Source organism: Ochotona princeps, chromosome 26 (genome assembly GCF_030435755.1).
Source record: "Ochotona princeps isolate mOchPri1 chromosome 26, mOchPri1.hap1, whole genome shotgun sequence".
In the NCBI taxonomy this organism is placed as follows: domain Eukaryota; kingdom Metazoa; phylum Chordata; class Mammalia; order Lagomorpha; family Ochotonidae; genus Ochotona; species Ochotona princeps.
Window position 1 is genome coordinate 8,565,575 of NC_080857.1, and position 21,622 is coordinate 8,587,196.

Sequence of the window (21,622 nt, forward strand, 5' to 3'; positions counted from 1 at the left end):
GTTAGTAAGAGAGCAGCATGACCACCAGGGTGCTACTCAGTAAGGGAACTCTAAGAGGAGCACGTGAAAGGGAGGTCAGTGCAGATCCGGTGCTCCAGATGCAGCCACCTGCTAAGAGCTATGGGAGTATGGAGGCCACAATGGTGTTAATCGCTTGGGAATCAGAGAGAGGTAAGGGCTGGAGCTCGATTTGAGCACCTCAAGTTACAGTTGGGTGCTCAAGACTTGAGACCAAGTGGTGCCACTCAAGACAACATGCTGGCTCTGAAGAGCAGGTGTCTCGGCACAGAACCTGAGGGAAGCCAACATACAGTGGTGTTCAAGGGCCTTCATCAAGAAGACAGAGTGGGACCTGTTAGGGAGGGGCATGAGGAACCAAGGAAGTACAGGGAAGTGAAGACTGTTCAAGATGAAGCTGAAGATGTGTCAGAATCTCTAATCCAAGGTTCTCATTCCTGATGAAACAATTTGAGAAAAGGCTTAGATTTTCATATTTAGTGAACACGTGAGTCTGCAGACTATCTAGAGTGTGTCCTCAAGTGCATTTTAAAATGCTGGTTGGCAGACATTTGGCCTGCTGGTCAAGGTGCCCCCGGCCCGTGTTGAAGTGTTCGGGTGTGGTTCCTGGCTCTTGCTCTTACTTCCTGCTGCTGCAGACTTTGGGAAGCAGCGGTGATGGCTCAAAGAACTCGGTTCCTGTTGCCACCATGGGAGTCCTGGGTTGAGTTTCCACCTCCTGGCTTCAGCTGTGGCCTAGCCCCAGCCAGCCCTTGGGGACTGTTGGGGAGTGTGTCAGTGGATGGCAGTGAGCTCTGGGTATCTGCTTTCTCTGTCTCCCTGTTTCTCTCTCTGCATGTGTCTGCTTCTCAAAAAACAACATTTTAAAAACACAGGAAAGAAAAACTAGAACAAACTATTTGTAGCAGTTTTTACCTGTGTGGCTAGTTTTTAAATTTCCTCCTCATTTTTTAAATAAAATTTTCTGTTCTTTTTTGTATCGTGTTACTTTTATAATCAGGAGAACAAGTAAAAGGTAAAACCATGGAGCTCGTTGTAAGAATTACTTGTGTTTGTCCAAAGCACAAAGTTACCTTTTTGATTGTGTTACATATTGGACATCTAAGATGGTTTTATGTACTTAACCTGTTTTGGTCAATGAAACAGTTTTGGAGACATTGGAGTATAGAGCAGATGTGTATTTGGTGCCTTACAGGTATTAATGTAAAAGTAAAAGGACTGTTCTCCTGAGTGGAATTATTTCTCTGCTGGATTCAATTGGTTTCTCATGAAATACACCCCATCTCCTGCCCCAGAAATTAAGAACTTGTACTGTGAAAACTATATGTTCTGTTTTGTTTCTTCTTTTCTAGGTAGAAGTGGATTCTGTGATGTCTTCAGTAAATCCAAACACTTCTGGTAATATGAAAGTTACTGTTCATTTTTAGATTTTCACAAAAACTAAATGTAAGAACAAACGTAAAGATCATAAAGTGTTAAGTTGAAGTCCACTTTTGTTTCTCATTATTTAAAGGAAAGCTTTTGGTTCTTTTAATTTTATTAATTATTCCTAAATGTGATTTATTAGGGAAAATTTTCGAACCACTGGGGAAAAAATGTGCAATGTGGCTTATGATTGCAGCAGCCCAGGATGTTTCTGGATTTTCTGTCTTGAGCAGCTGGGTGAATGAGATGGTACTGATGGAAATGGGAAGGCTGCAGGAGAGTGGGGTTGGGAAAGGATAGGTTGGGCCGGAAGTAGGTCCTAAGGTTGGCAGTCTGCTGCCTCTCCCAGGTCTCATGCACTTCCGTGATTTCAACAACCTGGTGCATGCTCAGAACTCCCAAAACCGTCCCTTGAATTTCATATCACACAGCCTCACTGTTCAGATAGAGTGGATGGAAACTTCTTTACTTTCCTTTAAATAATTCATGTTTAAATGTATTTTAGAAGGCTATCAGGTTAGTTAGTCATCTTAGAAATTCAGGGGAACTATCAGGGGAAGGATACATTCAGAGAAATGAGATCTAAATGTAGGTGCTTGGTGCCTTGTTGAAAACTAGCTGTCAAATAACCATCATGTGGTCTGCAAGTGTCCAGGCCTTTCCTTTGTTACAGTTTTGATTGCAACACCAAATTAGCTTTCTGAAGGCATCCTTTTGTTCAGGATTAAAGGAACAAACTTACAACCAAGACACTAACTCTCCAACCACCTTCAATTCACAGCCTCAAGAGGCTAAAGATCACCGAAGAAAGTAAAATATTCGAACAGGAAATCCCGATGAAACTCCAGTTACTGCTAATGCAAAGGTCTTCTGTTAGAGCTGTTTAATACTGAACCAGTTTCAGACCTTGGAGCCCACTTTATCTCTCTGTTATTGACTGAGTCCTATTTTCATGGTGTTTCTCTTAAGATGGTTCATGCAGAGATTGTTTTTCCAAATATATTATCTCTCTTCTTAACATTTTGATCTGGAAGGAGTGAAATGTTGATTCTACTTCTTGGGAACTGTTGGTTCAAGTCGCTCACTTTTCCATGTTCTGGGTAGCTGCGACTTTGGGATTCTCTTTCTTACCATAATTGTTCTTACTTCAAGGCAAGATGATGCCAGGTCACCAGCACGCCTCTTCTTAGGGCATCCTGTGGAGGGAGGGCCCTGTTTTTGCGCAGCATGCTGGGTGAGGCCCAACTCATTTCCAGGGTTGCCTTTGATCCGGCTGCCATAAGGAAGGCCCCAATCCTCAAAAGGTACTCACTTTACTTTGGAATTGGGGTAATTCCCCTACCTGGATGCCCAGGTCCTGCTTTCTAAGAAATTGTAGTCCTCTTGAAAGACAGATGGTTGCTGTAGAGCTTTCTTGTGAAAATTAAGAAGAATGAAGTAAGTAAGAATTACTGGAAAGAAGAGTAGAAGAGCTGGAAGAAACGTACAAGCTGGGAGAATTTCAGGGCAGCCAGCATGAGTGACAGAAAGGTGCTAGCAATGTCTTTTATTGTCGATTACCTAACAAGCCGGCTGATAAAAGTAGAAGCTTAGGTAGCCAGGACTGAGGAAACTTAGTAGCGTGAGAAAAAAACTCTAGCCACTTGTTTGAGGGAGCAGTGAGTCAGTGGTGAGGTTGGTTCCAGTGTTCAATAGTGGTACCTTTTTCTGGGGATTTATTGTAGCTCAAGTTTCTCCCTTACAATGCATGACTTACCAAGTACACAAACCAAAGAACTGCACATGAAAGTCTAGAAGAGTCTGTCCCCATTAGACCATTAGATTCAGAAGAGAATAATAATAAAATAATAAAATTGGGTGATTCTTTATAAGGTAACCTTTACACGTAGTAGAGCATTTTAAAATTATTATAGTGACTGCAGTCATTTTGTAAACAATTTCCTGGTGCAGATGTGTGATAAACACTAGGCATTGATTATTATATTTAATACAACTCTTACTGATAGCGAAATGCAACTGAGAGTCCAAGTGGTCGTTATTCTGTTGACTCCATGTTACTGTCCCTCCGTTACCACCCTATAATCTCATAACACTCACCCAGCGCAGAAGCCAGGGCAGGAACCCTGTGTCTTTTGTTTCCACTGAGTGTTTAGACTGAGTTGCTTTTTTTCCCTCCCTTGTTTGCTTAAAACATTGCCCTTTTGAAATAATGGAGATATTTTCCTTTAATACTTGAAAAAGCTTTCCAGGAACTTACTTTTTACCTTCATCTTTGAATGATGGAAAAATCAAAGAGATTGATTCATCCTACCAGTGATTGTGGGCTATTTGACTCAGGTATGCCATCCAGTGTGAGTTCAATTGAAAAATGATTTCTGATTAGGCTAATGACCAGTTGGCTTGTATGCTTTTATCTTTTGTTGTGTTGTCTGACTTGCTTTAAGCCAGACCATTGACTATTAAACATACTATTTTCCTGAATTAAATTTCTCATTTTTCTAAGTCTTTTAGGTTCTGCTATAAAATACTTGCTGTTGTCTGTTTCGTTGCTTTTCATTCCTGCCTACAGAAGAAAGGCCAAGGTGTAGTAGAGATGAAGGTTTTATTTGTTTAATTTCAGATTTCAGGGCCCGGCGGCGTGGCCTACTGGCTAAAGTCCTCGCCTTGAACGTGCCGGGATCCTATATTAGAACCGGTGCCAGCTGCTCCACTTCCCATCCAGCTCCCTGCTTGTGGCCTGGGAAAGCAGTTGAGGACAGCCCAAGGCCTTGGGACCCTGCACCCGTGTGGGAGACCAGGAAGAAGTTCCTGGCTCCTGGCTTTGGATCGGCATGGTACCGGCCATTATGGTCACTTGGGGAGTGAACCATTGGACGGAGGATCTTCCTCTCTGTCTCTCCTCCTCTCTGTGTATCTGCCTTTCCAATAAAAATAAAATAAATCTTTTAAAAAAATTAAAAATTAAAAAAATTTTCAGATTTCAGCTGGCCTCTTAGTTTTTTCCATAATTAAGAAATAGCGTAGAAGTTAAGATTATTAGTTTATCTGAATTGGTAATTATGATATTACCCACAGAGAGTCACTTAGCAGATGGGAATGAATTAGGAGATGGACGCTGACCTAATGACATTCCTGGTGCACATCTTATGGTTTACGAAGGTCAAAGAAGTCCTGTTCCTTGCTTCAGATGTTACATCAATATATTCTATAGACAAGAAGATGCTGAGGAGTTTTAAAGGAATGTGGCCTTTCTTTTTTGGACAAAAATGTGGATTGGCCTGACGCTCAGTGTTGCAGGATGGATGGGATTTGAAGAGGTGGCAGGTGAATGCAGAGCCAACATGAGCTGCATGCAGTCTCCCGCTCCCACGACAGTCTTGCGCTCTGCTGGGTCTGCCTCAGTGCAGAACTCGGCATGGATTCAGGCTTGTCCCATGCTCAAAAAAACCCCACCACAAAAGCACTGGATAGTGTGTAGACTTGCTGGTCACTGGGCAGAGGGGCTTTTCAGGGTGGAGCTGAACTAGGCAGCTTTAGCAGTGTCTCCTGAAGGGGTCTTCCTGTACACCACCCTTGGGGCGTTTCTCTCCTAGACTCTCTGTTCTGTGGGCTCCATCCTCGATGCCCAACAGCTCTTCCCCCTGGATCTACCTCTGTACCACTTCTTCCCTGCACCCCTCCCTTCCCCTCTGAGATCCACAGACCAAGATCCATCAGCCTTCGTACTATTAATACAAAGTCATCCCTTCCATAGAATCCACTATCCTTGAAATATTTTCTCTTCCTACACCAGCAGGGAGGCTAGCACAGGCCGGACACTGAATCATGTGCAGCTGAGCAAGCTGTGCTGATGGGAGTTGAGAGGGCAAGGGGGTTCAGGAGTACTCTACCTCCAAGGAAGGAGGAGGCTTTCAATTCCAGAGGACTGCCAGGACTTTGGGCTATTAACACCCAGGAACCTTAGAAGCTTTATGAGCAAGAGACGTGGAAAATAAATAAGGCAGAGATAGAAATCAGGTTTTGTTGGCTCAGCCTCCTTTAGTCTACTGCAACCTGTTTTGACTCATTCTTCCTACCAGTGATGTAGTAAAATTTGATTTCTTCCACTCAGGAATATTCTTTTCTCTCTATTTCTTGTTCTTCTGCAAGAAGCTGGAAGAAAATATTAGTCCTTTGAATTTACTTATCTGTCTTGCTGTGACTACTCAACATTGTTGATGTCACTTTCACCTGTATTTGCAGTCTTTTTATGCAAACACATCATATCCTGCTCCCTATTCCCAAAAGTCATAATCTGAATTTCATCTCTCAAATGAGATGGGGTTTGCATTACACATTAGAAAGACTATTTAATTCTCATATTTGGCATTTTCAGTCCATGGAAAAAACGAATCTATGGCACAGTGAGCATCAACCCTCTCTTTTCTAGTAAATCTAACACCAGGCTGCCAGCCCAAATAACTTGGCATTTTTATTGTTTTCTCCTTCACACTCCCTAGGTGTATTGCAGTTTCTAATTTGAGTCTACTATGATAGCCAGACAGCAGGCTACTTCATTTGTAAGAGAATTTCTTTGTGTATATTGACCTTGAAGCTCAGAACTGTGAACCACTGTGTGTGTGTGTGTGTGTGTGTTTGCGTGCGCGCACATTCATACAGATCTCAGGGAAATAATTGTATAGTTTTATTGGACTTTTTGAATGTATATGTCTCTGTGGTGAAAGATGATTGTTCTGGGAAATGGCTTAAAAAGCAAAAAAATCAAAACGGGGTGGGGGAGGGGGAAGAAGGGAAGGAAGGAAGGAAGGAAGGAAGGAAGGAAGGAAGAAAGGAAAGAAGGCAGACAGACCACTGTATGTTTCTCCGTATGACTTAGCCATATCACATGCATTAAGTGATTTGCAGGGTAAAAGACTCATTTTCAGTTGTTCAAATTTGCAGTCAGGAAGGATTTTTACAGATCCTTGGCCTTGTGATCTTCAAGCTGTAACCCCTAATGCTGGGTTCTGAGGGGAGACTTTAGAAATGGCTAAATCCTTGCCTTGCAGCTGCCAGAATCCAATATGGATGTTGGTTCATGTCCTGGCTGCTCCACTTCCCATCCAGCTCCCTGCGTCTGGCCTGGGAAAGCAGTGGAGGATGGCCCAAGGCCTTGGGACCCCGCACCCGTGTGGGAGACCAGGAAGAATCTCCTCCTGGCTCTTGGCTTTGGATTGGCTCAGTTCCGGCTATTGCAACCACTTGGGGAGTGAACCAGTGGACGGAAGATCTTTGTCTCTGTGTCTGTAAATCTGGCTTCCCAATAGAAATAAATTAAAAAATCTTTTTTTTTTTTTTTTGAGAAGGTTTATTTGAAAGTCAGAATGACAGAGAAAGCAGAAATCATGTATCTGCTGGTTCGCTCTCCAAATGGCTTCAAGGGCCAAGGCTGCAACAGGCTGATAACATTAGCCTGTGGGTCTAACATTAACATGTGGGTCTCCCACGTTTGCAGCTGCTTTCTCAGACACATTAGTTGGGAGCTGGATCAGAAGGGGCACAGCCAGGGCTTGAATTGGTGCTCCAGTATGGGATGCCAACACCAAAAGAGGTGACTTCACCCCTGTGCCATGGTGCTGGCCCCAGGTTTTCATGTGTATAAAGAAGAACCTTTCCTAATAACTGAAAGAGAGAGAGTGAGAGAGTGAGCGAGCGAGCTGCATACTGTTTAGACTGAACTCCCCTAGACATGTTCGTGATATGTGCAGGTAAACAGACTTATATGGTTCTTGATGTCATTGTGGTCGTAATTTGTAACCACAATAAAGTGTGGGAAGTAACTGTTACTAACGGAATGGCATACATACAAAGTGAACCCAGCTTTGTTTTTTAAAATTAGAGTTTTCTGAACATATACTTTCACTTTGGGGTGGGGCAGGTAAGGCATTTCTCATTGAGCCGGAAATCTGATGCCAGTAAAATCATATGAAAGTCTTTGTGAAGTGGTAATCTGGGGCTCGATTGTTGTGACAGCAGGTGGAGCTAGTGGTGGGCACTCTGTAGTCCATTCAGAAAGCAGCAAGGTGTATAAAACATTAATGTGTTTGTATTATAAGGCTTCAGGAAATGCATATGGTTACATATTGGCTTTGGGAAGCAGTCGTGTTAGTACAGCATGAGAATCAAGCTGACTGAAATGTTTTCTGAAAAGGGCTTGCATTTGGACATGTGTTAGCTTGGAAGAACATGGCAAGTTAAAGATATGGTAGGGAGGGATGTATTTGCAGTCTAATAACTTGATCTGTTTGATCCCTGCAGAATGTACTTTAATGAATATTGTGTGAAAGAACTTGATTATACATGCAGTTATTTGTGTTATTAGATTGTTTCTTTAAACAATCTGAACTGTTTATTAAATAATACAGTTTGTGTCTGCATACATTTTCACCTAGTAAAAGCTGAGCAACATTTTCTTTTTACATATAAGATAGTTTAAAAAAGAACCTGAAAATATCTCTGAATTCCAATGTATTATCTGAACATATAATTTAAAAGACATCACAGCACACAGATGCCTTGGAATTCTGCCTTTTATTCCTTTATCATTTCTCAAAGTCAGATGCAGTGATGAGGAAAGTAATTATGTGCTTCCATTTCCTTTCTGAAATTTATTTGGTTTACTGGATTATTATGTATTAATAAATTGGAGTTTCTAAAGTCGTGTGTGTTTTTGCTGGTTAAATGTATTATGATTGGCCCATTGGGGGCAGTAGTTTGCAAAGTTGTAAAATTATTTTAAACATACAATGTAATGCTTTGCACTGCAAACTACAAACAACATATTTTAAGTTACTATTTGTTTTTCTGTTTACTTATTTGGGAATAAGCTACATGTAGGAATCATGCTAAACACTAAGGGTAAAATTTTGAATAACATGGCACTGCTTTCCTTCAACATGTCTGAGGCAGACATGTGGCCAAATGATTACCATATCTCAAAGAATTACAGAAAAGGGATTCAGCAGAGAAACCAGAGAAGCCTTCATAGAAGAGTGAAGGCTTTAGTTCCATCTGGAAAGAGATATAAAAATTCACTAGAAAGACAAACGGAGAAAGTGTGCGATGCAGGCAGTGGTGCGAGTTGCCCTGTGGAGGGAGGAGCACCGGGAACTTGCGGAGGGAGCTAATGAGGTGGGCTGGGTAAGGTCACAGGGGCCTCTCGGAAGTGCCATGTATACCTGGCGGTACTGCCTCTTGATGTCCCAAACTCAGAAACCTCTTATTATGCTTCCCCATTTTTTTCCCCTGGAAGTTTTCCCCCATCTTACGTTTTACCCATGTGTTTTTAATTCTTGCTAAGGAGAAATATTCAGAACAGCTCTTTGCGAGCTTGGTTCCAAGCCCCCATCAGAACTCACCTCACTACTGACCGCTCCTACCCAATTCTTAAAGCTTCCTGAGGACCCCTGATCAGAAGGCAGATTTAAACACGGTTCTTTGACTCTTTGCTTAGCCACCTCGTAGTAAATCATCTCTCCGCAAAAACCTTGATTTTGACGTTTGGTCTTCTGATACATGTGCGCAAATGGATTCATTTTGGTTCAAGCACACCATTACCACTAAATAAACTATTCAAGGACTTCACTCAGTCTGGATGGTGTTTGATTGATTAGCGCTTGGCGTCCATGAAACTGGTGTGACCGACTCTTGGGAGAGCATGGCACGATCAGACTTCAGTGGGACCCTCACCTGGCAGCTTTCAGCCTGAAGGATCTTCAGAAAGTGCATAGAAGATTATGTTGTGGGGAAAAAAAAAGATACACGGAATTTCAGGGTTGGTTTGGTGGCGATTTTTGTTGTCATTTTTGTCTTTTTTTTTGCACTTAAAGACTCTAGTCCAATTTTCACAAGAGATTTTTAAAGTTGTCAGTTGTGTCCTCTCATCACAGGGTGATTAGATGGGAATGAAGCTATTTTAATTCCTGTAACTTTTTCTGTTGCTAGGGAGAAAAAGTGCTCCTTGTGATGGGAGGTCGTTGCAGTGTCTGCAGTCCATCCTTTGTGGTGTCTGTGGATCCAATCAACTGGGTCAAAAATATTTTGAAAAGAAAAGTTGTACTAAAGTTGTACACAGTTCTTTTTCTCACTATTATTCCCTGAGCAATAGAGCACTGACTATGTCACACTGACGTTGCGTTAGGTGTTAGAAGTCATCTGGAGATGATTTAAGGTGTCCTGCAGAATACCCACAAGCTTTACGCAAATACTACACCGTTTTATAGAAGAGGTTTGAGCGTCTGTGGGTTTTGGTACCTGGAGGAGTTTCTGGAAGCAGTAACGTGCTGATAAAGATTTATTGAATGCCTGACAGATGCTCTCCTGGGTGTGGGAGATATGTCCTGTGCCTTCTTAGCTTCTCCTCTTTGGTTGAACGTTTGACACATCCAAGTTGGAACCAGTTGCCTCACCTTATCACCCTGCTCCTTCCCTTTAAATGACTGCCTGAACCACCAAGTTATCAAGCCAGCATCTTGGGATTATTCTTGACATTTGCCTTCTCAGTAACTATGCCTGATTCCCCATCAAGTTGTGTCATTTCTGCTCTAACACATAACTGGAAAACTGCTGCTGTTCCCTTCATTCCCTTCGCCAGCACCCTAGCAAATGCCTCTCTTGCCAAACGTTTCTTGTCTGGTTTCCACGTTTATATTTTGGCTTTCACCATAATTTTTTTTTCCTTCTCAAGGCAATAGCCAGAAAAATCTACAAATCTGAATTGGGTCCTGTCACTTCTCCTTTGGATCCTTCCATCTTCTTCCTAAAAGAAACCCAAATTATTTGCTGTGTTCCGTAAGGACCTGTGATTTCTTGTTGTGGCCGCCCTCATCAACCTCGTCTTCTGTTTTTTGTCTCTGCTTACCTTGGCCTCTTTCCATTCCCTGCTTTGCCACCCCACAGCCTAGCGCATGCTGTTCCTATTGCCTGGAATGCTGTTCTTCACATTAGCCAGTTGGTATCATCTCCTGGCTTGGGTCTTAGCTTAAATGCCCCCCACTCAGAGCACTAGACTTCACCAGAGTATGCCATTTGAAAGGATTCCCAGGACATCCTTCCGACAACCTTCTCTTTTCCTCGTCACTGCACATGGCTCAAATTGCAGCTTCAGACACGGTGGGCTGTTGAACTGGTGGTCTGATCCACTAGTCAAGTGGCTCCCTTAGCACAGGATTCACAGATGTTCTATTTTCTTCTCCATTTCCAGAACTTACTCCAGGGGTTGGCACACAGTAGGTCCTAAAACGTTGTCAAAGAATCATTTGAAAACAAAAAGGTGGATTTTGTAAAAAAAAAAAAAAAAAGTATAAATCTTTAGTTATTATTGCAGAAACCATGGTGAATTAAGAAAAATATTTCTGCTTCTTTTTTTAACAATCAATTATTTTAGGAAAGAAAGTTTGATATTATATCACCAAAAGGAAAAGGACACGTAGAGTTAATCTGTGGTTTGAGGTTATTTTTCAGACATTGATGACTTCTTTTAATGGAAATCCTGAATTACAAAATGAACTGCTCTTTTTACATATTTAGTACTCACTTCACTAAAATGTTTAAGTTCTTGGCTCCACTCTTTAAGCCTACTACAAAGATCACATTAGAATTCATTTTCCTAGGCATTGTAAGCACAGTATCCAATCTCATATTATCGTGCTGGGCTCCTTTATTATAACAGTCGCAGGGAGCCGAGCCCGAGGCTGCTGAACACATCGTGGGGTGGATCCAGGGCTGGGGCTGGTGCCAGCTCTATTGTTTATGTCATATTCCCTCCACCTTTATGCGTGGTGTGCCATTGATAGCGCCTTTACAGAAACTGCTTCTCTGACCTGAGCTCTCAGTTGGAGAAAACAAAAATCCAACCCTGCCACAGTGACATCTGGCTGGGAAAAGGATGAAAGGAGCTTGAGGAAAGCACCATTATGAGATCTTTAATAAGTAGTTTCGAGCCTGTCTGTTACCTCTAGTAAAGGGAAGAGCAATAAGCGCTTCAAGGTCACTATACCCCCTGAGAAAGCTCATGAACCCCAAGCATATCCATCATATTCACCACTGATGGTGAGATTTCAGGTGTTGGATCTACCTACCAAGCACTTAGCAAGCTATCATTTTGACTTTATAGACATTTTGGAGTGAATGCTGTTCTCTGAAATTAAGATGAATTCTGATCATTTGTGGTATTTATTACTTTTCATTTCTGTTTTGATTTTTTTCTTAAAAGAGAAAAAAGACTCATCTCTGGCAAATTTCTCCCACCCCCAAACTTCTAGGTATATTACTTGAAGAGTTTCTAAAGATTATAAAGAAAAAAAAGGAGGCCCAACTGTATCAGAATGAAAGAAGACACATCTTCACGGCTTTTGATGTTCGCTGTAAGTGTTTTAAGAGTACTAAGTGTTAATTGCAAAGGGGGGGAAGAGTACTAAGTGTTTGGAAAATGGCTACTAAGGAACTGCGAGTGGAAATGTAGACTCAGGAAATCAGATATACAATATATCTGCTTTCAGGTTCATTTTGCTGTATTCATTATTAACTTTAGGTGTTGGTGTAAATTACCTATATCATTATGTAATGGTATAATCTTAAATTACATATACCATTAATCAAATACTACTTATGTAGATAATGTATATTTAATTTTTCTTTGCTTATTTAGTTGAAAGGCAGAGAGAGAGACAGAAACAGAAAGAATGATCTTCCAGCCACCTGTTTATACCCTACATGCCCACAACAGGTGTAGCTGGGTCAGCTGAAAGCCAAGTTGGGACCCTAATCTGGGTAGCCGGCACCTGAAGGCTTTAGCCCATCACCAGCTGTCTACGAAAGTGTGCACGGGCAGGAAGCTGGAATCAAACCAGGAGCAGTGCTAGTATTGAACTCAGGTACTCTGATGTGGTAATTGGGCATCTCAAGCAACATCTTAACCACTGTGCCCAATGCCTGCCCCAAATAACAATGGCATTTATAGAAGAATCTTGGCATTTATATATTGGACCTCCATATTTATGTAGTATAGCTGTATTGTAATGGACAGTGGAAGACTGGCCCTGTTGGGGATATAGACCACAAGCCACCTATGAAAGTTGGGAGCCACGTGACCTGCCCTTGGGGCTCAGCCTCCCCTCACATGTGATTGGATGAATTGTTTCACCACACTGAGTGTGACTGAGGGAGGTGCCTTCAGACGCCTGTGCCACGCACGTGGGACAAAGGCCTCAGGAGACCAAGCTCAGTGTCTTGACTTCCATATAATGTCTCCCTAGACAGTAATATACCATAATTCTAACACCAAACAAGAAACAAGAAAACTACATGAATTTTGAAGACTGAATTGTTTTGGCAACTCATATAGACCGTTATGACAGTGTATATTTCCAGGTAGTCCTTTCTGTGAACAAATGGTAGGATTGAAAGTGATTGTCAGGGTCACCCAGGAGTGCACAAAGGAGAGTGTTACTCCATTCACAAATTCGTCTACCTTGGAGTCCACCTTGGATTGCCATGTATGTCAAGTCAGCGATACATTACTGCCTTTCTCTCAGGACTGAAAGCAAAGGATCGCACACATATTATGGCTACAGCAGCAATGCACTGAAGTTGTGGAAGTAAAAAAAAAAGTTTCATATTTTATTTTCTAATAGATCGTGGATTTTTGACTTTTGAAGATTTCAAAAGAGCCTTTCAGGAGGTGGCTCCCAGGTTACCCGAGAGGACTGTCCTTGAGGTCTTCAGGTAAGGCAACAGCATCTTTAGTTGCGTCTATGCTTTGACTTACCATTTGTGTTTATAAGATTTATAGTTATTTATGCCAACTTTTCACTTGCAGACATTTTCCTCTCATAGCACAGGGTCATAATCTGGACGAGGACTCAAAAGTTATCTGTGAGTCTATCCATACATTTAGTGCTTATATCCCAGGCAGGCGCATGAAAACATGTTGGTGAGAGTAAGACAGGAGCAGGAAGAAAGCAGGACTTTGTATGTTTGTGCAGTGAACAACAAAGAAAAATGGGGATTCGAATGTTGTGCCCTAGTCTGTATTTTAGTCAAGGCCTCACATGCTTCTTGGGATTATGTGGAGAGGAAAATGGGCATCAGCTAATGGTGACCCTTGTTCATTTGCTTTCGGGGCTGCACAGGTTCAGTACACACTGAACCAACTTAAAAAGTATGTAAGGATTTGTGGGTAGAGGAGTGGCAGGTGTCTGGCCTTAGTGGTTAAGATGCCAGTCAGAACATGTGGGTTTCGTGCCCAGCTTCAGCTCCCATCTCCAGCCTGCTGCTGCTGCTGACCCTGGGAGGCAGCAGTGATGGCTTACGTGGTTGGAGCTGCACAACCCACGTGGGAGACTGAATGGAATTCTTGGCTTTTGGGTCTAGTCTTGGCTGTCACATTTAGAGAGAGAACAAGTAGACAGGAGTGCTCTCTCTGTCTCTCAAATAGATAATATAGTTGTTTATTAAAAGATTATATTATATGGTTTTCTGAAGCAGTTCTGACAGAGTGGCCAAGTGGCTCAAAAGCAGCTTCTGCTAGGAGACTGCAGCCCAGGCAGTCAGTATACACACAGGCGCTGATGTGAGAAAGTGGCAGAGCTGTCGCCCCACTCTGAGCATGAGCCTTCATCAGCTCTGGTACCAGGTGTGTCAGTCAGGGTTCAGTACACCAAGGAGAGCTGGAAAACTCCAAATAACAGAAGAAAGGTGGAAAATGTGTTTCTTGCCCATGCATAGGCAAGTAGAGCTGGATTACAATATGGGGAGGCTGTGCAGCCCCCAGCCCCACCTCCCCCACTTTATTGTTGCTCTGGCTGTTTCAACACCTGGGTTCCCCTTCTTGCCTCCAGATGGTTGCTTGGGTTGCAGCCCTCCAATATGAATTCTAGCCTGTGAAAAGGAGAGTAAGCAGAAGATATAACCTGCCTGTTAAGGCCATAGATCTTTCTCCTTATATCCTAGGGACCATATCTTGGTGCCAAGGCCATGTGTTACTACAGGGATAAGGGAGCTTGGAAAATGGAATCTTGGTTCCGGGAAGCAGTCATATGCCCCTTAATGGAGGTGCTGATGCTCAGGAGGAAGGAGAGAATGGGGACATGTGGGACATGTTCTCATTTGGGATAAAAGCAGTTAATGAAATCTGACCAGCAGCCTCCCTGCTCAGAAGTTCTCAAGCAGGTGATCTGAATAAGGATTTGCCCTTATTGTCATTGACCTATCAAAGCCATTGAGTCCTCTGTTGAAGAAGATCAAAAATGTTGAACCCAGACATGTATGAAGTGCTATAGGATAGTGGATTCTGTGAAAGTTAAGTCCTCTAAAATACAGTGACATATTTGTTTATACTTGGTAGTGAGATGTATGCTTACCACACAGAGGTTAATGTGCAACAAAGGAGCTAAACATTGCCCCCTCTTTTCCTTCTACAAAAAAGACAAACAAAAGTTTGCAGAGGTTTATGTGTTAAATGGTTTTAGTAGATGCTACCTTATAGAGATACTTATAGAGTATATATTTTTGAACAATATACTGAAGTATTACCATTCAAGTTAAAAACCATGTTTTAGCTACAAATGAGAAAGTGAATGGTACTTGAATAAAACCTGTTCTACAGAGAGAACTTTTGCTTAAAAGGATGTTTAGAAATGTGATTTTGCTTTAAAAAATGAGGTGTATCACCTGTTAAAACTCTTCCTATCTCTGTTCAAGAACTTAATTTGGAAACTTAAAAACTTCATACATTTTCACTGGCTTTAGGGCATAATTTTTTAAATATATAAATTCAGTAGCTTTAATACATCTTTAAAAACAACTAATCCCTATTGGGACAGATGAGCGTTTATTAGTTGAGTTTTAGTTAGCAAGAAAACAATAATTAAGAAGCAAAAAAACCAAAAGAAAACTGAATAACGTCTAACCTTCCACAGCATCAGAGAATAGATTTTCTATCATGCCATGATACCCTTTTCTTCTTCAGATAGACATATTTTCTGGAAGTGTCTATGACAACTATTATGACTAAATATTTCAATAAATTGAACTTTAAATTGCTCAGTCACAAGAGAAAGGTTAAGTCAAGATGCTCAGAAATGATACATTGAATTGTAATATTCTTATTTAACATTAATAATTTTTAATAATGTTATTTGCTGGCATTAATAGCATCAAATTATTGAGAAATTTCTATATTAAGTGCACATATTAATATTCTAGCCTCTTACATATAATGTATAAATGCATATATTTTATTGTGGATTGTATGCCCACTAACTTTATGCTACTTAGTAGGGTTGTGTGATCCAAATTTTGGAGGCCACTGCAATAGCAGAACCCATACAAGTCATTTGAGTTGATTGGACATACACTGTTTAAGCTCTCAATGATATTTTAAAAATAATTCAGCAATCCCTAAATCAGAACAGATAATAGATAGAAAGTATTAAATGAAGTTGTGAGCCCAGAAAGGAGAATTTCCTCTTTGTGCAGATGTGATTCGAATTACTGCAGAAGTTTTCATAGAGTTTTCTAGATTCTTCCAAAGGAACTTTCTCAAGATCAGGAGTAGTCTCTTTAGCTAGTATTTGCTCACATTGTGCCTTCATTTTACAAACCTAATCAAATGACAGTAGAAACAACTGGTGGAACAATCATAGTCCACAGAGATTGGAACACAAGGTTTCACAGAGTTGTTGGACTCCGACTTGATACAAGCACTGGTGTCCCCGTCTTCAACCCCAAGAAGCTCCAAGAAGCAACGCAGAAGGTTTTATAAGGTTGTGGTTTTTTTTACCTACCTATGTTTAGTGACTTAATCATGAATAAAAGTAATGTGGTCGGTAAGAGAATGCTCAGGGATCATGGTGTGTCACATTTCTGGTCAGCGCAGGGCTAGCATCTTTCCTTCCAGTCTCAGGGTTATGAGGAAATGTGGTCCAAGCTCCCTTGTGAGCCTCCTGCCGTTATTTCTAAGGAGCTGAAGCTCCTCCCTTAGTAGAGATGGGAGTCTTCCATGGTGTCTTTCACATTCAGAACTGTTTATTGGGGTCACTGTACTTGAATAAAAACACATAATGTCTTGAAGGCCAGTTTGTTTTTCTTTGAGAAAGTTAGTTTTGGTGGAAGTCCTTTTATATTTTTGTTAATGCTGATTTCAAAATTGCTTGCTTTGTTCATTGTCTTTCAGTATATTTTCTACTATCCTCTGTGCTAGTTCCAAGTGACTTTTTTTTTCTGTTTTGGGTTTTTCTTCTTAAATTTCTTTCTTGAGCTGTATCTATAGATGCCTTGAGTGTGGGCTTTTTTTTTTTTTGCTCCTGTATCTTGTTACTTATAGTATCTCCTTTAAGCCTTTTATATCAGAGTTCAGCTCTTTCTTTAGAGAGGTGTTGACTTCATTGGGTGATTGAATGGGACATGCTAACTATAACTTCTTTGCATAAATTAATGAAAGTGAATTTTCTACTGAGGTAAGGGTTATGAGGAACAGATTTCTTCCTTAAGCCACAGAATATCTCATGTTAAATGCGAAATTGAAACTTGATATTATTGTTTTAGTCTATGAAAGTATCATAAAATGCATAATATTTGACCTTTTATGTTCCTTTCAGTGTTTGAAATGTGCAGTTTCAGTTTCTTGAAGTTAACAGCTGTGATTTGTCTATTTGTGTACTAACGTGAGCCGAGGCTGTATCAAAGATGATGTTTCATTACTATGCAGAGGTTCTTAGGAAGTTGTTTTCTTGAAGACTTTTTCCCCCTTCTCTCTATACTCTCTGGAAATAGCAGAGTTCGAGAAATATAGAGCTTTAGAGGACTATTTGGATTGTGAGAATAATATTAATTTAATTAGACTTTCTAGCATCAAAAGATTAAAATAGGAACTAACTTCTCTCTGTAGCACTAATAGAACTTGTTGAAAACTTTGTGATGCTGTTGTTGATATTCAGAAATTGCTAGTGACTCTGGAGGGTCAAGTTAACCTGGCTTCTTGGCATCTGATGCCTTTCCAGCATCTGGTTCCCTTTCCAAACTCATCCTTCATTAGTCCCAAATCCCTGTGTTTCCCTTGGTGTATCCCTGTGGTTGGGCGATACACACGTTCACTTCTGCTTTCCTTTCCTGGCTGTTCCCTTTTCTCCTACCTACAAATGCAAATTTGAATTTTAAGATCTTACTTGGAAACGCTCCCCCCCCCCCATCTTTCTGCCTTAAACAGCTTATCTCCTTTCTTTACATGTTGACAGTATTTACAATGTGTGTTTTCAATCACTTGGTAAACAAAAATACAGTGTTTATCATCGCCTGCATAACATACCTCAAGCCCTCTGCATTTATGGACCCACCTGTAATCTCCACAGCACCGGCCTGCTGCCTTATGCATTGTAGTAGTTAATATATAATTATTGGTTTATTGTCACTTAGACTGAATACCAAAGGACATGAAATTCCTGCTTACAGTTTTCTTCATGGTTTAATTTATTTCTTATAAACTGGTAAAGAGTACTTTAAACTACAGTCAGAAGCTTTATGACCACATGTGGCTTTGTTTTCCATTTTCTCCTTCTCCATGTGATTTTCATGAATTGCTCTCTGACGTCCTTTTTCTGCTGTATTTTTGGGAGCACTTTCATTTCATGATTTAGCCTCAGCTGTCATCAGAGAACTAGCTTCATGTTCTTTCTTGACTCTGGCCGCCATCAGCCCCCTGTGGTACTTCTGGCTGGTGTTTTGCTCTGCCTCAGTCTCTTGACTTATCCATGCCTTGGAGCCTTTGCCATCTCACCGTCAGCACTGAGGTTTGTACATTCCCACCACCTGTCAGTTGGCAAAAGGCTTTGGGAACTTTCCTTTGCCTCCTAACTATGAATTGAAATGTGGGCACGCACAAGGCCTGTACCCTGACCCAGTGCCCAAGATTCTGCGTTCATGAGCCAGTTACCAGGAACTAAAGTAAAATGAGAATATTGAGATGCCAAAAATGTGCGCCAGTCACAGCTGAAGACATTGAAAGCTATATCCTGGTATTTTGGTGTATGAATCCCTTTCTTTGTATTTATGGAGGAAGGTCAGAGTACATGGAACATCTTACTCCTTTCTGGGTGTTAAAAATTGGTTCCAAATAAGAGAATCGTGACTTGCTGAATGAAATACGTTCAATGTCAGTGTGTTAGTGGGGGGTAGGGACTTAGGAATCCAATTGTACAAGGGAGTGATGGATAGTCTCTCAAATGCCTCCTGTCACAGCCATTATAGAGGGAAGGATTGTCTTGAGCTTGAGTAAACCAAGAAATGCTGTATGCAAGACACTCTCACAGGACCTAAGGGAAGAGATTTAAAGTAGCATTTATTTTTGTCGGATCATTTGCATCTCTTTTGAAATGCTGCTCCTCACTGTGTTTTTCAGCCTCCTGAAATTCCTTTCTGCCAGCAGCAGACTTGTTGCATATTATTTTCTGGGACAAGTCTAACAAGAGAAGATTTCCAGTCATCATTTGCGACATCAGAGTGATTCCTCTTTAAGTGGAGTCTTGTGACTGCAGTAAAATTGCAGTTATTATCATGAGTACCTACTCCAGGGAATATTGTTATTGATCTGTAGTATCTGCAGGCTTCTGTGTGTAGTAAAGCATGGAGAAGACTAGATATCAAATCTGTTTCTTTGTAGCCATATGTTGATAGCAGTCACCAGCTATATCTGCAGAGTCATGGCCCAAGCAGTGGACTTCCTGAATTTTCCATTTTGATTTTCATTAATATGTTTGTTTCAAAGTTCTACTGTCAGGTTTCCCTGTCTGACTAGCCCCTTGTATGTACTTCCTGGAATGGGGAGTGGGAGCATGGACTTCGGAAGATGACGTCAAAATTTACGCTCTGAGGGACTCTTAGGACTTTCACATATCATATATTGAATAAAACTGTTTATCAGAAATCCTGCTAGAAAACAATAAATGCTGGAGGAGATAGATATACCTATTACTCTGATCGTTACACATTATATATACATATTGAAATATCACAGTGTGCTACATAAATACATATAATTACATGTCAGTTAAAAATTTTAAGTCTAGCTATAGAACCATGGTCTAATAATTTTAAAATGCCAGCTTTTCATTGATTTTTCCTCATGAACAAAAATTATTTCCTTGCCTTTGAGGATACTTCTTTTACCAGCATGAGATTTACAGTTGGTAATACAGGAATTGTGGCTCAGCAACTGGACCAGCCAATAGCTAGACAAGAATATGAGTTTATCCCATAGTTGTTTAAATAGAAGGTGTTGCTTTGATTTCTTCAGCTAAGCTACTGTAGTTTGTGTTATCATGGATGTGTTAGTGATTGGAAGGGATATGTAATCTCCTTGACATTTAACATGTCCTGATTTTGTATTTTTCTCGTGTGAAACCCATCCAGGTGCAAATTCTTCTCATCCTCCCCGGCCCAGCTGTTAAGCCGTTCCTTAAAAGCTGACTTAATATAACCTGCATGCTACCCACCCACCCTCCAACATCCAAAAAGGAAATTGTCTTTTCCTTCTGTTCTAAACGAAACCTGTTGTAAATGTCTTTCTCCTCCATGCATTTACTTGATACTTTCCATCCATTTGTTATTTCCAGCCTTAGAATGCAAGCTTTATGTGAGCAGGCATGGTGGAGAGTGCCCTCCCACTCCAGCAGCTCATAGCACAGTTTGTAGATCATGATGGGATGGCTACATTCTATGTAAATGAATGACTTCTGTAGAAAATAGGCTTATTACCCTATTTTTTGTTTTACTCTCCAGATACCATGTTGGCACCACAGAAGGGTCTTGGTTTCCAGTTCAGTCTCCAGCTGGTAATCAGGACACTTGAATTTTAGTCCCAAGTTCAAGTCCACTGTGGTCTGGTCTTTCCATGAGTGCCCAACCCTCTCCTCATCTTAATTGAGGGGATTGTGGTAAATGATCTGACAGACTTCTTGGAACTCTGGAGTTCACTGGTGGGGTGATTTATCACGGAGAGTAGCATGGCAGTCCCGTTTATTTTCTCTGCATTCCACAGATATTATTCAGAATCCACTGCAGCTAGAATACAGATGTGGTCTGTCGTTGTGACCAGGGCTGTTCCCCAGAGGAAATGGCTGGGTCTGACAGCTCTCCAGCCCCAGGTTTCGTTTTCAAGATGTCACTATAACAAGTGTTGTGGCCCAACGCGTCTCATTCCTCATCTGCATATACAGTTGAAGCTGCTGTTCATGCTGTAATAGCACGAAGGCCATTTTTTTCTTAATTCAACTGTCACATAAGAAACTGCTGCTGCGTTTTCTTTCTGTGACCAAGTGTTGCTAACCCTTTCAGTCATCCTTGAAGTTATTAATAGCTGCACATCATGAATGTATTCATGCCATTTTCCTTTATAGAAAAAGGAATCAATTTCTTGTGTGTTTCTTTTTGTAGTAGAAAGCTAACTTCTAGTGGAGATTTTGGTAATATTGCATATTATATTTATAAAAGAGAAACGTAGTTTGAACATTTTACATTTATTTATGAGAGAAACGTCTTCTATGTACTGGTTCACTCCCCAGATGCTTTTAACAGTTCTGGAGTGAGGCTGGGCCAAAGCTGGGAGCCTAGAACTCAGCCCAAAGCTCCCAGGGTTGACAGGGACCCAGCATTCGAACTAGCACTAGGTCCCCTGGACAGCACCAGGGTGTACATTAGCAGGAAGACAGAACCCCAAAGTGGAGTCAGGACTTGAATGGAGGTACTCTGATAATGGGGATGTTGACACCCCTCCAAGTGTTGACTTAACTGCTGCCTGAGTTACTCATAAGCATATTAAAGTTTGGAAAAATCACTGGTATGTTCTAGCTAAATTTAGGATAACAATAGTAAATTGTATTAAATGTTGTCTCTGACTTCAGTAGCTTTGCATTGCTGACCATATGTTGTCTAGGTTCCTTAACCTCACATGCAAAACCTACACAAAAACTTGGATTTTTTTTTTTGGTATGTCTTCTGCATTTCCTAGATGAAACATTCTACTCCACCATTCTGCCCTGCTTGTCTCATCACGCTACTAGCATTTTTGTCCAAGCCAGGTGCACTGTTCTTTCTATTTCTCTTCCTCCTGCTCCCCCACCCATATGTGTAAATTAATCTCCTACTT

At 41.1% G+C, this 21,622-nt stretch overlaps 1 protein-coding gene across 4 annotated transcripts in view; it reads left to right on the forward strand.

Moving 5' to 3' along the window:
- The window catches only part of EFCAB11 (EF-hand calcium binding domain 11), a 158,947-nt gene that overhangs the window by 2,875 nt on the left and 134,450 nt on the right, over nucleotides 1–21,622 (forward strand). For 3 of the 4 annotated variants that reach the window (XM_058655214.1, XM_004584346.3, XM_058655215.1), the window contains exons 3-5: nucleotides 1,371–1,416; nucleotides 11,745–11,846; nucleotides 13,116–13,206. In XM_058655214.1, the coding sequence (XP_058511197.1) occupies nucleotides 1,371–1,416; nucleotides 11,745–11,846; nucleotides 13,116–13,206 (239 nt within the window). Of the gene's footprint in view, nucleotides 1–1,370; nucleotides 1,417–11,744; nucleotides 11,847–13,115; nucleotides 13,207–18,877; nucleotides 19,422–21,622 lie in introns of those variants that run through there. The other variant, XM_058655216.1, reaches the window with a different exon arrangement.